The sequence below is a fragment of the Saccopteryx leptura genome, chromosome 1, assembly GCF_036850995.1.
Source record: "Saccopteryx leptura isolate mSacLep1 chromosome 1, mSacLep1_pri_phased_curated, whole genome shotgun sequence".
NCBI classification, from domain to species: Eukaryota; Metazoa; Chordata; class Mammalia; order Chiroptera; family Emballonuridae; genus Saccopteryx; species Saccopteryx leptura.
The window spans coordinates 316064954-316078419 of record NC_089503.1 but is presented as its reverse complement, the minus strand read 5'-3'; the positions used below and the strand labels follow the sequence as shown (position 1 = coordinate 316078419).

At 59.5% G+C, this 13466-nt stretch overlaps 1 protein-coding gene across 4 annotated transcripts in view; it reads right to left on the bottom strand.

Moving 5' to 3' along the window:
* Window positions 1–13466, bottom strand: part of PRR5 (proline rich 5) — a 54981-nt gene that overhangs the window by 15690 nt on the left and 25825 nt on the right. For 2 of the 4 annotated variants that reach the window (XM_066358636.1, XM_066358637.1), the window contains exons 2-3: window positions 11052–11171; window positions 2331–2411 (exon numbers count right to left, since the gene is read on the bottom strand). In XM_066358636.1, coding sequence (XP_066214733.1) covers window positions 2331–2411; window positions 11052–11161 — 191 coding nt within the window. In that variant the 5' untranslated portion in view covers window positions 11162–11171. Of the gene's footprint in view, window positions 1–2330; window positions 2412–11051; window positions 11448–13466 lie in introns of those variants that run through there. The other 2 variants (XM_066358635.1, XM_066358638.1) reach the window with 1 other exon arrangement.

The following is a 13466-nucleotide window of genomic DNA, read 5'->3' as shown; positions in this document are numbered from 1 at the left end:
GTTATGGATTTAACGCACAATTAAATTAACTTGATTTCATGTGGCCATGTGATGTGGCCAAGAGCTGGGGTGAGGGTAGTCCTGAAGGACCCACAGGCCCTGGAGTCAGGGGCCTAAGCCCTGGCTCCACTGACTAGTCCCGTGACCGCGAGCAATGCGCGACCTCCCTGTGCCTCAGTTTCCTCATCTGTAAAATGAGGGAGTAAGGTGCCCGCTCCTCGGAGACATTGTGGAGCGTGTGAGGCACGGGAAGTTCACAGCAGGCACAAGGCCAGCACAGAACAAACTCTCAACAGAAAAGGCTCCATTACAATGACTTAGTGACACCTGGCGTTTCATTTTGAATAGGCTAAAAAGAAGTCGCCCCACATAACCTAATGGGCCAGGAGCCCCACGGTTCAGGTCACCTCCCCTCTACCTGTTTCTTGGGTAAGCATCCGGGCTGTTGAGAGGACCCCAGGGCTACATTTCTGCCTCCCCCACCCCAAGCACACACTCCTGAGGAAGGCCACCTGCTCTGTACAGTCCCCGGAGCCGGTGACAGGGTCACATGGTCTGGGGCTGCAGTCCCCAGGAGGGAAGGCAGTGAGAGCCCCTCACCAGAGCCAGCCACCACCCCTGCGCTGTGCACACTGCCTGAGGAGAAGGGTGTAGAAACTGCTGGGGGTGCAGGGCTGTCCCTGCTGCTTTGCTCAGGAGTTTAGAAATGTTTCCTTATGTTCTGTTGTTTAACCATCCGGCAGATTCCTTAGGCAACAAACTCCTTTTTCCCCTATGCAGAAGCATCGTAGGAAATAGGGCTGCTGTGGGCCCCTCTGAGATCCCCGGTGGCTCCTGGGGTCCCTGCCCTGGGTGGCCAGATGAGCCCGAGAAAAGCTGCACAGGTCACACATGGGGCCTGGGAGGCAACAAGCTCCTGCTTATAGGACTTCACTGCCCCCCCCCCCGCCTCAGTTTATCTTTCTGTAAGGCCCCTTTCAGCTCTGCCATACTGAGGGTTGGGGGTGACCCTTGTCCCGATTAACCTTTTTCCCCCACCTTGGGCTGAGGAGGTTTGTACAACAGGGGCGGAAGGGGAACAGCAGGGAGGTGCCACATGCCTCCTTGTAGCAGCTGTGTGACCCTGGGCAACTGTCTTGATGTCAACTCTCTGAGCTCTGGCCGCCTCTAGACAACACAACACTACCGCGGTTGGGCTCGCAGGTTCCCTCGAAGCCGGTCTGTCTGGGCCTCCTTCTCAAGTGCTCACTCCTCTGCCGCTCACAGAAAATGAGGGGCGTTCAGTGCCTGTAATGGCTTTTCCGGGAACAACACTCCCGTCATTAGGCAGGTGGGTCCTTCCTCTCCAACAGAAACTACTTCCTGATGCTCAACACCGGCGGAGAACGTGGGCGTTATCTTGAGCCACCGACCAAGTCCCACCCTGTTTCCCCGGAAAAGACATCCTCAGGAGGGGTGGGGGCGGAGGCCCACCAAGCCTGCAAGTCACGTAACTGAGTCCAGCTCCACTGGGCAGTCACTGCCAACTGCAGTTCCCAGGGGGAACCTCGGGCGAGGCTGGTGGGCCAGGGAGCCTGGCTGGGGCCGCCCACCCGGGCACAGCCCTCACTGCCTCTCACAGACCCGGGTCCAGGATGGTGGTCCAGGAGCCTGGCTGGGCCGCCCTCACTGCCTCTCACAGACCCGGGTCCAGGATGGTGGTCCAGGAGCCTGGCTGGGGCCGCCCACCCGGGCACAGCCCTCACTGCCTCTCACAGACCCGGGTCCAGGATGGTGGACCAGGGAGCCTGGCTGGGGCCGCCCACCCGGGCACAGCCCTCACTGCCTCTCATGGACCCGGGTCCAGGATGGTGGACCAGGGAGCCTGGCTGGGGCCGCCCACCCGGGCACAGCCCTCACTGCTTCTCACAGACCCGGGTCCAGGATGGTGGTCCAGGGAGCCTGGCTGGGGCCGCCCACCCGGGCACAGCCCTCACTGCCTCTCACGGACCCGGGTCCAGGATGGTGGTCCAGGAGCCTGGCTGGACCGCCCACCCGGGCACAGCCCTCACTGCCTCTCACGGACCCGGGTCCAGGATGGTGGACCAGGGAGCCTGGCTGGGGCCGCCCACCCGGGCACAGCCCTCACTGCCTCTCACGGACCCGGGTCCAGGATGGTGGTCCAGGGTGCCTGGCTGGGGCCGCCCACCCGGGCACAGCCCTCACTGCCTCTCATGGACCCGGGTCCAGGATGGTGGTCCTGGGTGCCTGGCTGGGGCCGCCCACCCGGGCACAGCCCTCACTGCCTCTCACGGACCCGGGCCACTCACATGGGACCGACAGCCACTCACCGGACACCTTCGTTGAGGCTGAAAAGCTCCTGGTCGGGCAGCCCCTTGCGCTGGAAGACGGCAATCACCCCGTTATGGATGCTGTGAAGAGAGAGGAGAGCTGTGTCCAGGTGCTGGGGAACCCTCCCCGCCTCCCCCAGACCTCCCTTCGGCCCCTCTCCATTGCAGCCTTCCCGTTCAGTCCGAGGGACAGAACAGCCCGGTTAGAAGCAGAACACCTGGACGGCAGAGATCAAGCACCCCCGTGGGATCCTATCCACACGGACCTCAGTTCCCACCTCAGCCCCAAGATGCTGTGCCCCCAGCCTCCCGTGTCCCAGGCACCGCCTGGTCACCTCTCCAGGACGTCCTGTGTAACCTGCACATACTCTGCTTCCCTTCCTGTGCTCCTGAACCCCCAACCCCAGGCCAACCAGGCCCACCCTCTGATGGCCTCTCACCCCCACAACATATCCAAGTCCCATTGGCTTTATCATCCTAGGCTTCAAGGTAGCCCTGAGCCGGCCCCACTGCCCCCGCCCTGCTGGGGAAGCTGCCCGCAGCCACAGGGCTCACGCAGGTCCCCTCTGCTGCCTGGTCCTCCCCCACTTCCTTCTCCCTGGTTCCTTCCTTCAGATCACAGGTGACCGTCAGCATCTGCAGCAAGTACCAGGGTGGAACTGCATGTTTAGGTGTGGCTTGTTAGGTTAACGAGAGCACGGGACCCTGTGTTGCTCGTTGCTCACGACTGCGAGCCCAGCACCTGGCTCAGAAGAGCAGCTTGGTGAGTATCCAGTAAAATTCCTCCTGACTCTCTTACCCTTCAAATCCAACCAGTCCCGCCTCCTAGCTCTTTGCTGTGCCCCATCCCTCCCCTCTAGCCCAGAGCCCCTCCTTGCTCCCTTGTCTGGACCTCTGATTACCCCTGCTGGCCTCCCCACCACATCTGCGACAGCCAGTCTTGTCCCTGCCCAGGCATCCACTGCCTAGCAGATACACAGCAAGGTCTGACCACGGCATTCGGGCGCCTTGGGAGTGACCCCTCCCTTCATTCCCGGGCATTCTACACTCTAATCCCAGAGTGCTTGGCCAATCATTGGGTGCCAGGCCTCTGGATCTTTGTAACCACTGCCATTCATGCCTGGAGGGCCCCTCTCCTCTCTATTAGGCAAGTAGCTATTCATATGAAGCTTTGGCTCAGAGGCCACTGCCTCCAAGAAGCCCTCCTGACCTTTTCCCCTCCCTGTGTAGACCCATATCCCAGCACTCTGCTGATTGACTTTCCTGTCAGTCCCTCCCACTGGCTACATGCTCCTATGGGAAAGAATCAGGTCCCACTGCCCTCCACCCAGGACCTGGTGCTGCTCTGAAGCTCACCACCTCCAACTGGCTGCATGATGCTCAGTGTGCAGGGGACACCAAGCTCCTGGTGGCCTTGTCTGCCTTCACCAGCTCCACCCTTCCCAGCAACATGGACTGGCTGCCCACTTTTCAGATGAGGAGACTGAGGCTCAGAGAGGTCAAGAGCCGTATGGCAGGCCACAGGCCTGGGTAGGGTCAGAACCCCATGTTCCAGGTGGGTGAAGGAGGATCTGAACAGTGTGGGGACATGCCCAGGTTCCACAGCTGGTGCCCTTTGAGTCAGGTGCTGTGACCACACTGGATACCGTCCCCTGACCTGGGAGCCTGACTACTCCGGGGCCTGGCATTGGAATGCTGCTTACCCACGTGCTCTGGGACACACGTCCCCCAACCTGCTTCCTGCCTGTGAAATGGGCCGGGTGTGTGCCAGCCCCCAAGTGCTGTGAGGAAGAGATGCTGGTGTGGTCAGGGCCCAGCCTCAGGGATCGTGTCCACCTTACAAGTCCCCAGTGGACCCAGCTCCCCATTTATAGACCAAAAAAAGATAAAACTCCAGCGGGAAGTCTAAGTGCCGCCAAGAAGCCAGCTGTCCTATAGCAGCTGCCCCCCTGGAATCCCGACAGCTGGGAACTCACTCCCAGCCTCGTGGGGGCTGCTGGGGTGGGGGGCAGACATGGTGCAGGGGTGGCTGCACTCTGCCTGAGGGGTTGGGAGTGGGGTGGGGCTCAGCTGTTCTAAAAGCTCAGAGGGGCCTGGCCAAGTTCTCCCCGGGGGCCCAAATCAGGCAAGTGGGGGGGGGGGCCTCTGAGGTCTCAACTACTCTCTGGGCCTGTTCCTGCTATTCTCAGGGACCTACCCTTCCAGATTCTGTGTCCTTCCTCTTCTTCCCTCAAACCTTCTGGAGGGACCCCAGCCCACTCTGGTCCCTTGCCCAGAGGTGACGTTACACCATGTGGCATTGGACAGCATGGCAGTCTGGACCCATCAGGGGGTCTGGCCTCTCTGTGACTCTTGTACCCCCTCCCCTCCTGCCTCATGGCCTTTGTCTTCGCTGTTCCCTCCTCTGGAGGCTGGCCTTCTATCAACCCCCTCCTCAAAGCCTTCCTGACCGTCCCCCTAGCCCAGGTTCCTCCTCCCTCACACCTGCGTGAGGAGTGTATTTGTGTATTCGACCCAATCTCCTCTCTCCTGGGGAGGGGAGGGCTGTTTGGTTTACTATTTGGCCTCCATGCCCCCACCCAGCTCTGGGTCAGCAGAGCACTACCCAAGAACAATCTGTTAGTGACCAAGTTAACATCTTGCATTCTGTCACCACATATATCTGAGCAGCCCTGCCCACCTAAGGGTCACCCTGAGTTCGCCGCCCCACACTGCCTACCCCCAGCCCCCACCCTAGGCTGGTTCAGGGGTGGGTGTGGGTTTGAACCCCAGTTCTGGGCTTCCGGACTATACGCCTCGGCCAAATGTCCTGATCACCTGGGTCTCAGTGTCCCCATCATACAATGGGATTCACAACTACAGCCCCTAAAGGAGACAATGTGGGGCTGTCTGTCACGGTGTGGGTTGGTAGTAACTGCAAGGAGGGGTGTGACCCCAGAGACGTTCGCCACAGCTCTGCCACCTGCTCTGTGGCTTTCTCAATCTCTTCCTTCTAAGCACCACATGAGGCGGGGGCTGTCTGACCCAAGACCGCAGAACACTGAGGCTCCCAGAGACCAAGGGCTGTCCGGACTCACCCTGCCTGGAGCCCCCCTCCCGCCCCCGCCCAAACATGGAGGTGAGGGTCGGAGCCGGGGGACAGGCACAGCTCAGCTCCTTCCAGCGTCTCTCCAGCAGCTAAAGTTCTACGTCCTTTCCAAAGTCCAAGTTGGATAAACAAGAAAACCTTGCTGTGAGCCACTGGGGGAGAGAGGAAGGGTGGAGAGGGTGAGAAGCCCTCATGTGACTTATCATTCCCCCAAAACAGAAGTGAAACCTCAGTGGTCCCAGCTGTGGCCTCCTAGGCCAGAGGCGGCAGGCACAGCAAGAGGCAGGGCCACGGTCCCAGAGAAACCGCAGGCAGCCTCCAGGAGGGACCCTGACATGCCGCCTCCCTCCCCTCACTGGGCAGCCCCTCCCCACGGAGGAAGATAGGAGGCGGGGCCAAGTCCCAGCCTCTCTTGTCTGAACTCAGGGTGGGCTCAGGACACTAGTACAGGACTCTTAGTGAGGCTCCAGGGCGTCCAGGATGGGCTGAGACCGACCACTGGGGCTGGTGGGGCTGGGAGGAAAGGCTAACTGTGGACCTCTGGGGATATCTGCCTATGGCCCCCTGGCCTGGGCTGAGGTCAGCGGGGCGCTGAGAGCAGCTGGGACCCCAGCTGAGTGGGTCTCCAGCCCAGCATCAGCTCTCTCACTGTTGCCCACTTGCCCAGCAGAGAATGAGTGGGTGGGGACCCACCAAAGGCCTCACCTCTGGTGGGTCTGGACGATGTACATCCAATACCCCTGGAGGGAGAGCCTTGCCCTTCCTCGGGCCCCTACCCTGCTCTGGACCCGGCCTCTAAAAGCCTCTAAGGATGCAGAGAAGGGCAGGCCTCTGCAGGTGTCCTTACTCCAACTGCCTGGACCCCCCTGAGGGCTGACTAGACCCTGAGCAGGGCTAGTACTTCCTCTCGGGCCCCATCGACTGATGTTGAGACCTGACCTACCTTAGGACCTGGTACCCAGCCAGTGGCCTGTGGGAAGGGCTGACCGAGTGGGTGGACAGACAGGGTTGCTGGGCTCCCCTGGGTCCCCAAGGGCCCCTCAGGCTTCTCCCAATGCTAGCTGCCACCTGGGCTGGTTAGTACCCACACTGGCTCCTGCTCACCTCAGACAGTTCAGGCTCTAACCCTCTCCCTGACCTGTCCATCCAAGGGTGACTGCAGCCCCAATGTCCTTATCTGTACCCCAGGTAGTCACGCCCAGCCCTGAGAAATTAAGTGAGGAGACCGCCTGGCCTTCTTCTCACACCCAGGTGCAAGGCACAGAGAGGCAGGTGCCTGGGAACACGACCCTGCCCCAGTCTGATCCTCTGGGAAGCGGAGGGGAGAGCAGCCCTGCGGGTAGGCTTCCTGCTCCTCAGCAAACAGGTACCACTTACACCCTGGGCCCTGTCCATCTGGCTTCAATCCCCCACCCCCAGGGCTCCTGGGCAATCAGGAGGGGTCCAACGCCCACTCCCACCCCTATTCCAGGCAAGGGCTTGGAGCTTTTCTCCAGAGGCTCACCTGCCCAGGTGGGCAACACCTGCTTGGGCTCTGCCCCACCTGTCCCGGCAGGCTGCAGAGGGGATGGTGGCGGGCCCATGTCCTCCTGTTGCAGCCCGGGCCTTACATTCCCTGAGCTCTGTGGCCAGGTTCTGATGCCATGAGTGGGAAAAGGGGTGGGGGGGGGGGCACGGCACATATTCGGGGGAGGGAAGGCCAGTGTGCGGTGGTCCTGCGGCTGCTGTAACAGACACCACAGGCCTAGTGGCTTAAAGCAAGCCAAGGCTGTTTCCCTATAGTCCTGAGAGCTGGAAAGTCTAAATCAGGGTCACGGGACTACAACCAAGGTGTGAGTGGGCTGGCTCCTTGTGGAGACTCCAAGGCAGAACCCATTTGTTCCAGGCCTTTCCCAGCTTCCAGGAGCACCTGCATTCCTAGGCTCGGACTCCACCCTCCATCCACAGCCTCTCTGCTTCCGTCCTCAGGTCCCCTCCAACTCTGATCCTGAGTCTCCCTCTCACAGAGACCCTTGTGATGGCACTGGGCCCCCCTGGGTAATCTCCCCCTCCCCCCACCGAAGATCCTTAACTCAATCACATCTGAAAAGTCCCCTTTGCTTTGCAATGTAATGCGTTCATAGGATATGTTCCAGGGAATCAGGATGCAGACGTCTTTGGGGGCTAGGACTCTGCTGACCACATGCAGACTGCCGCAGTGAAGCGGGGGCCTCAGGATCTAGGCCCAAGCCAGAGCGAGGGGGTGGGGGATGACAGGCCCTACCCGGCCTCCAACCCCTATTCTCAACTAACTTGGAGGCTTCAACCAACCGCCTCTGGCCTCTCAGAACCTTCTCCCCCATGGCGGCCAAAGCACAGGCCTTGGAGTAGACCCGGTGGTTCCTGTTACTGAGCCTCATCGTCAGTCCCACCCTGAGTTAGTTCAGGGATGAAGGGAGCTCCTCCCACCTGAGTCTGGATGGCGTGGCCTTGTCTGGGGGACAAGGGTGGCACGGCTGCTCAGCACTGCCGAGATCTCGGTGGGAAACACTTCACGGGGCCCCTTTAGGACCAGGAGTGCAGATCAGGGGGCGGGCTCCAGCCTCTGGGCTCTCACCCTCAAAACTCACCTAGTCTAGCCCCAGCAGGACAACTCACATGTGTACCTGGGCAGTGGCTTCAAGTCAGACCTGGGTTCAGACCCCAGACCCTGTACGCTAAGATAATCACCCAGTCTTGGAGGCAGGTTTGTGGGGAGAGTGAAAAGTGTACTCTGCACCACGTAGGCCCACTCTACCCTAATCCTGTCTGGCTTGGCACCTGCATTCTAACATCTAGTGGGGTGGATGTTGGGCTCTCCAAACCTCCAAAGTTCAGGCAGATCCAGGCCTGGCAAGGAGTAGGGTTCCATAACGGTTAGCACCCTCTGACCCAAACACAGGTGTAGGGGACCAGTACTGGGTTCTGGGGAGCTCCATTCACCTACATCTTAGAACATGACCTTCATGGAGCTGGAGGCCCTGCACACACATGGGTCCACACCTTGAGGAGGGGAAGTATGATGGACTCCAGGTGGGATCGGCAGGTGAGCACCCCCCCCCCCCCCGCCTCTGTAGCCCCAGCACTGGGCTCCGCAAGGAAGAAACCTGTGACAATTCAGCAGCAGGTGCTGAGGAAACGACGCCAGTCAGTTCTAGCCTCTGGTTTGCAAGGGCAGCCAGCCTGGCATCCAACACTCACTCAAACATTTCCTGCACACCCACAGGATCAACATTCACGGGGAAGGAATGGAACACGGGCTGCCAGCCGTGTGTGGTCAGCATTCGGGGTCCCAGGGCTTATCTTCTTCCCGGCACTAAACCCAACCTGCAAATCCCTCATGGTTTACTAGCATCCTGTTTTTTTTCCTGACTACCCCTATGGACTCTACACTCTGGGAGGCTGTTGACTCTCAGCTGAGTATGCTCTGGGCTCAGCCCAATGCCAGTGAGTGAATGAGTGAAGGAACGAGCAAACGAATGAATGGGTAAGTGAGTGCATGGATTCCATCTCACAAGAGCAGCTGCCCCCCCCCATGCCCCATGTCCAGATAAGGAAACAGAGGTACAGGGAATGTAGGGGGTGTGCCCAGGGGTCACTGTAGTGGGTTGAATAGTGTCCTCTAGAAAGTCATGTCCACCCAAAACCTCAGATCTCATTTGGAACTGGGTCCTTGTAGATGTAATCAGTTAAGGACCTTGAGATGTAATCATTCTGGATTGAGGGTTGGCCCTAAATCTAATGACTGGTGTCTTTGAGAGGAGAGGGAGGTTTGGATACAGCTCCCTTCTTGGCTCAGTGCCCCCTCTGCGAGGGGAGAGGGGAGTAGGACTCTGGTTCTACCGTGCCCTATGTGTGCAGGTCTCCCAGGGCTCTATGTCCCCCTCTACACCTCTAAAATGCTGGGGGGGGGTAGTAATATATCCCTGCCTGGGCTATAACGGTGAGAAAGCGAGCCAAGGAATGTGAAGGGGTCTGGCGCATCACAGCAGTGCAGGGTGGCAGGGGGAGCTGCCTGGGAGCCTTGTAGGTGCTGGCTGTGGGGAGGGCACATTCCTCTGCAGCCCGCCAGCCCAGGAACAGAGCAGAGCTGAAGTTCCAAAATCCCCTTCAGTAAATAGTGGCTGAGGGACCCAGAGTGCCCCTACCTCTGTCTGGGGGACCCCCAACCGGGCTGATGACCACAAAGGGTGTGGCTCATGACGTTGCAGTGGGTGAATGCTCAGGGACCAGCAGACTCCTGAGAGCTCCCCCAAACCTCAACCCTGCCCACTGACATGAGTTTGGCTTGGAGTTATGAGTTACAGTGGACCCACTGCCTGCCAGGTACTGTGCTGAGGGCTTTAATACCCACCTTCACATTTAATTCCTACAACAGCCCTGTGAGGTAGGTACACTTATTAGCCCAGGAGGTTACGTGACTTTCTCAAGGCCACACAACAGGGAAGAAACAGAGCTGGTATTTGAACTAAGTCTGTCTGGCTTCTTCCACTAAACCACAGCAGAGACAAGAGGAGGAAGATTGCTTCTATCTCCTCGAGGAGAAGATGACCGTGAAGACAGTATGCAGTCACTGGGTCAATGAGATTCCCCAACAAGAGTCCTTCCTTCACTGTCCCCTTAGAGTGAGTCCTGTAAGGAGAAATGTGTGTGCCCACAGACAGGAAACTGAGGCAACGACCTCCTAGCCCTCAAGCAGTCTGCAAATTGGTAGGGAGTAAAAGACACAGACAGAGGAGGGTCTCAGGCTGGCAGCCCTGTGCCCGCCAAGACGCTCATGAGGTCTGGCTAAGACTACAGCCGGAGGCTGGCAAGATTTCACTGCCAGGTGTGTGTGGGGACAATGTCCACAGCCCCCCCCCCCAACAGCCTGCCTCACTTTCTTCCCCTCCCCTCCCATTTTCCTTTTGGTGGAAAAATCTTTTTGAAAAGGTCCCATGAGCAGAGCCACGCTGGGGAATCCCACTTAAATAAACTGTCTCTTTTCCGAATCCCAGCCTTAGTCTTTAAACAAAGCTTGGGGATAGGGGGACTTCCCATGCCCCAGCCTGTCTGGGAACGGCCCCTGGGGGAGGGTCGTCTAAGGAATGACGGGCAGCTGCTGCACCCCTGCTGACAGCTGGGAGGACAGGGGGCCGCTCAAGGGAAAACCACCCGCCCACCCCCGACCTTAATGCAGAGACAGGAAGCGCAGCAGCAACCTACCGACTGCGCCCGCGAGGCTCATCTGCTCATCTGCGAAATGGGAAAAATACTTCCTGCTGTACTATCTTCCAGGTTGCCATGAGCACTGGAGCGGAGACGTGGGAAGACCACGGGTGGGAGGCCAGTACGCAGATCCATGCCTACCCCGCCACCCACGAGCCAGGAGCTCCGGGATCAGCCCCGCGTTCGCGGTCTCGTCCCTCCGTTCTAAAAACACGTTGCACTAAACTTCCCTCCCCGCCCGCACAACTCCAGCGTAGCTAAGTTCTTGCAAACTGTGAAGTACTGCGGTGCCCACAGCACCGTTCCTCGCAGAGAGCCCGCCCTCTCCCGCGAACCAGCTGGAGGGCTCCCCTCCTCCGAATCTGGGGCCCCCAGCCCACCGGCGGGCCGGGAGGGCGCGGCCTTACCTGTTCCAGGTGGCGTTGGCGCAGGCCCGGCGCTGCTGCGTGCCCCGCTCGTCCGCGGAGGCGGCGGCCGGCTCTCTCTTGCCCAGGTCACTGAGGCTGGGCGAACTCATGAACTTCAACCTGCGGAGAGTCCTCATGGTGATCCCAGCGGCCCGCTCCGCGCCCACGCGCGCCCGGGGCCGCGCCCTGCGCCACGCGCCACACGCCGCGCCGCGGGCCCCGGCCCGCGCTGCGCTCTCTACGAGGAAACTTGGGAAAGAGCAGGAAGCCGAGCAGCCCTCCGGGGTCCCGCCCTGGCCCTAGTCCTCCACCCTGGGCCCGGCGCCGGCCGGCCCTCCGGGTTAATCATTGCTCCGAGCGGCGGCAGCGTGGAGCGCCAAGAGCGCGGCGGGCAGCGCGGACCCAGCGCAAACAGAGGCCGGGGGCGGGGACGTGGGCGGGGCCTGGGTTGGGGGCGGGGCTTAAGGCGGGCGGAGCAGGGGAGGCCCCGAATCGAGAGGGAAGGGGGCGGGGCACTGCGGGGCCGATTAGGGGCGGAGCGATGAGCTGGGGGCGAGGCCAGGGCCTCGGCCCCCAAACCCGCTCAGTCTGCTCTTCCCCGAGTGGTGCTCGACCCGCTCAGTTCTTCCGAAGGCCACACATACCTACAGAAAACCAATGCGCACGGTAGAACAACCCAACCCCAAGCTCCCGCCCCGCCCCGCCACTGCGGAGACATCCACACGATGCTCAGCGATTCCTGTGCTCCCCAACCCCCAGGACTCCCCAGCTCCACAATGCCTTAAACAAAAGGTCAACCCCTTCTCTTGGTTCCTCCCCACCAAGGCTGTGTTCACACAGACCCTTCAAGATCCACAGAGATGTCTCCGTGGTTCTCATGAAAACTGAGGCAAAGCCTTCAGCCCCCTGGGGTGCCTCAAGCCAGGAATAGTCACTCACCCTGGCTACACTGATCACCCATCCCTGGCCTGGAGGAGTTGACATACTGAGGGGTTGGGGGAATCAGGAGTGGCCTCCCCAGGGCAGAGATTTGCAAAGTTGTCACTACACTCCACCCCTACCCCAGGTCTCTGGGATGATAAAAGGAAGTGGGTCCCCTAAGACCCAGAAGCTGGTGAATGACCCCATTGAAGGGATTTCCTGACTTGATTTGCACAGCACCCTTAGATACTTGACCTCAGGCCAATCTCCCTGTAGGAAATAGAAATTTCCCATTTACCAGTTGATGAAACTGAGGCTCAGAGGGTGAAATAACTTAGCCCAATGTCAGTCAACAAATGGCAAAGCTGGGCCTAACCCAAGCCTCCTGAGCACATGGCACAGACCCCTCCTTTCCCCTCCATCCAGCTTCTGGGATTCACACATGGTTGACATCCCCCCCCCCCCCATCAGATGGCAAGACAGCAATGTTGCCCTGGTCTCCCCTACTGGGCCTCTTCTGAAGCTACACCTGTGCTGAGTGGGTCCTGGTGTCACTAGGGCCCCAGCTCCATAACTTCCCTTAAATGCTTCCTTTGTGAATCAGTGGGAGGAGAGGAGGGGCTGGCCCGAGAATTCAGCATGAAAAGGATGCACAGAGGCCTCCCATCCCCATGTTGTACGGAAGAGGGAAACTGAGACCCAGAGAACCACTGGGTCCCCTACCTCAGAGAGTGTGCCTCTTGCACTCCACTCTCGATGATGGAACCAAGGCACCTGCTCCCCGGGAAAGAGAATCCATACCAGGGGGTGAGGTGGGACACAGCTGCCCTTGAGCCAACTCGATGTGGCGCAGTGTAGAGTGACATTATCGTTCCCGCAGAGACAGAAACTGGCACCTCAGCGTGAAGGAGGCTGTGAATGGGGTATACCAAGGCCCACCTGGGCAGCTAAGAAGATTCTCGTGTGGCTCCTGGAGCTAGGAGAGCTCTGTCTCAGTGTACAAGAGCCTTGTGTACAGGAGGAGACACTGTCTAGTTCAAATCAACCAGCATTTCCTGAGCACCTGCTATGTGCCAGATGTTACCCTCATCCTAGGGAGGCAGAGTCCTAGACAACAGACTCCGTGACCCTGAGCTCAAAATGCAGAGTGTAGATACCTTCTGTTCCCAGAGCTGCCATCCCCAAAGCTGGGGCCCATGTGACCTGATAGATCACCCGTTTTTACCTCTCTCCACCTCCACTGTCACCTCTCCAGGCAGAGCTGATAGTGTCTCTGGCCAGGATGACAGGTACCTCCTGAACCCCAGCCCCCCACCACCACCACCACACAGGGCACTAGACAATCCTGTCTTCCACACAGTGGTCCGAGAGATCCTTGCTTGGCACCCCTGTGCATTCTCACTGCCCAAGGATAAAATTCAAAACCTGGAATCCTTGAAAGGGTCTTCCCCACCTGTCTCCTCGCTTCCCCAGCCCCCAAAATGCCTTTCAGTA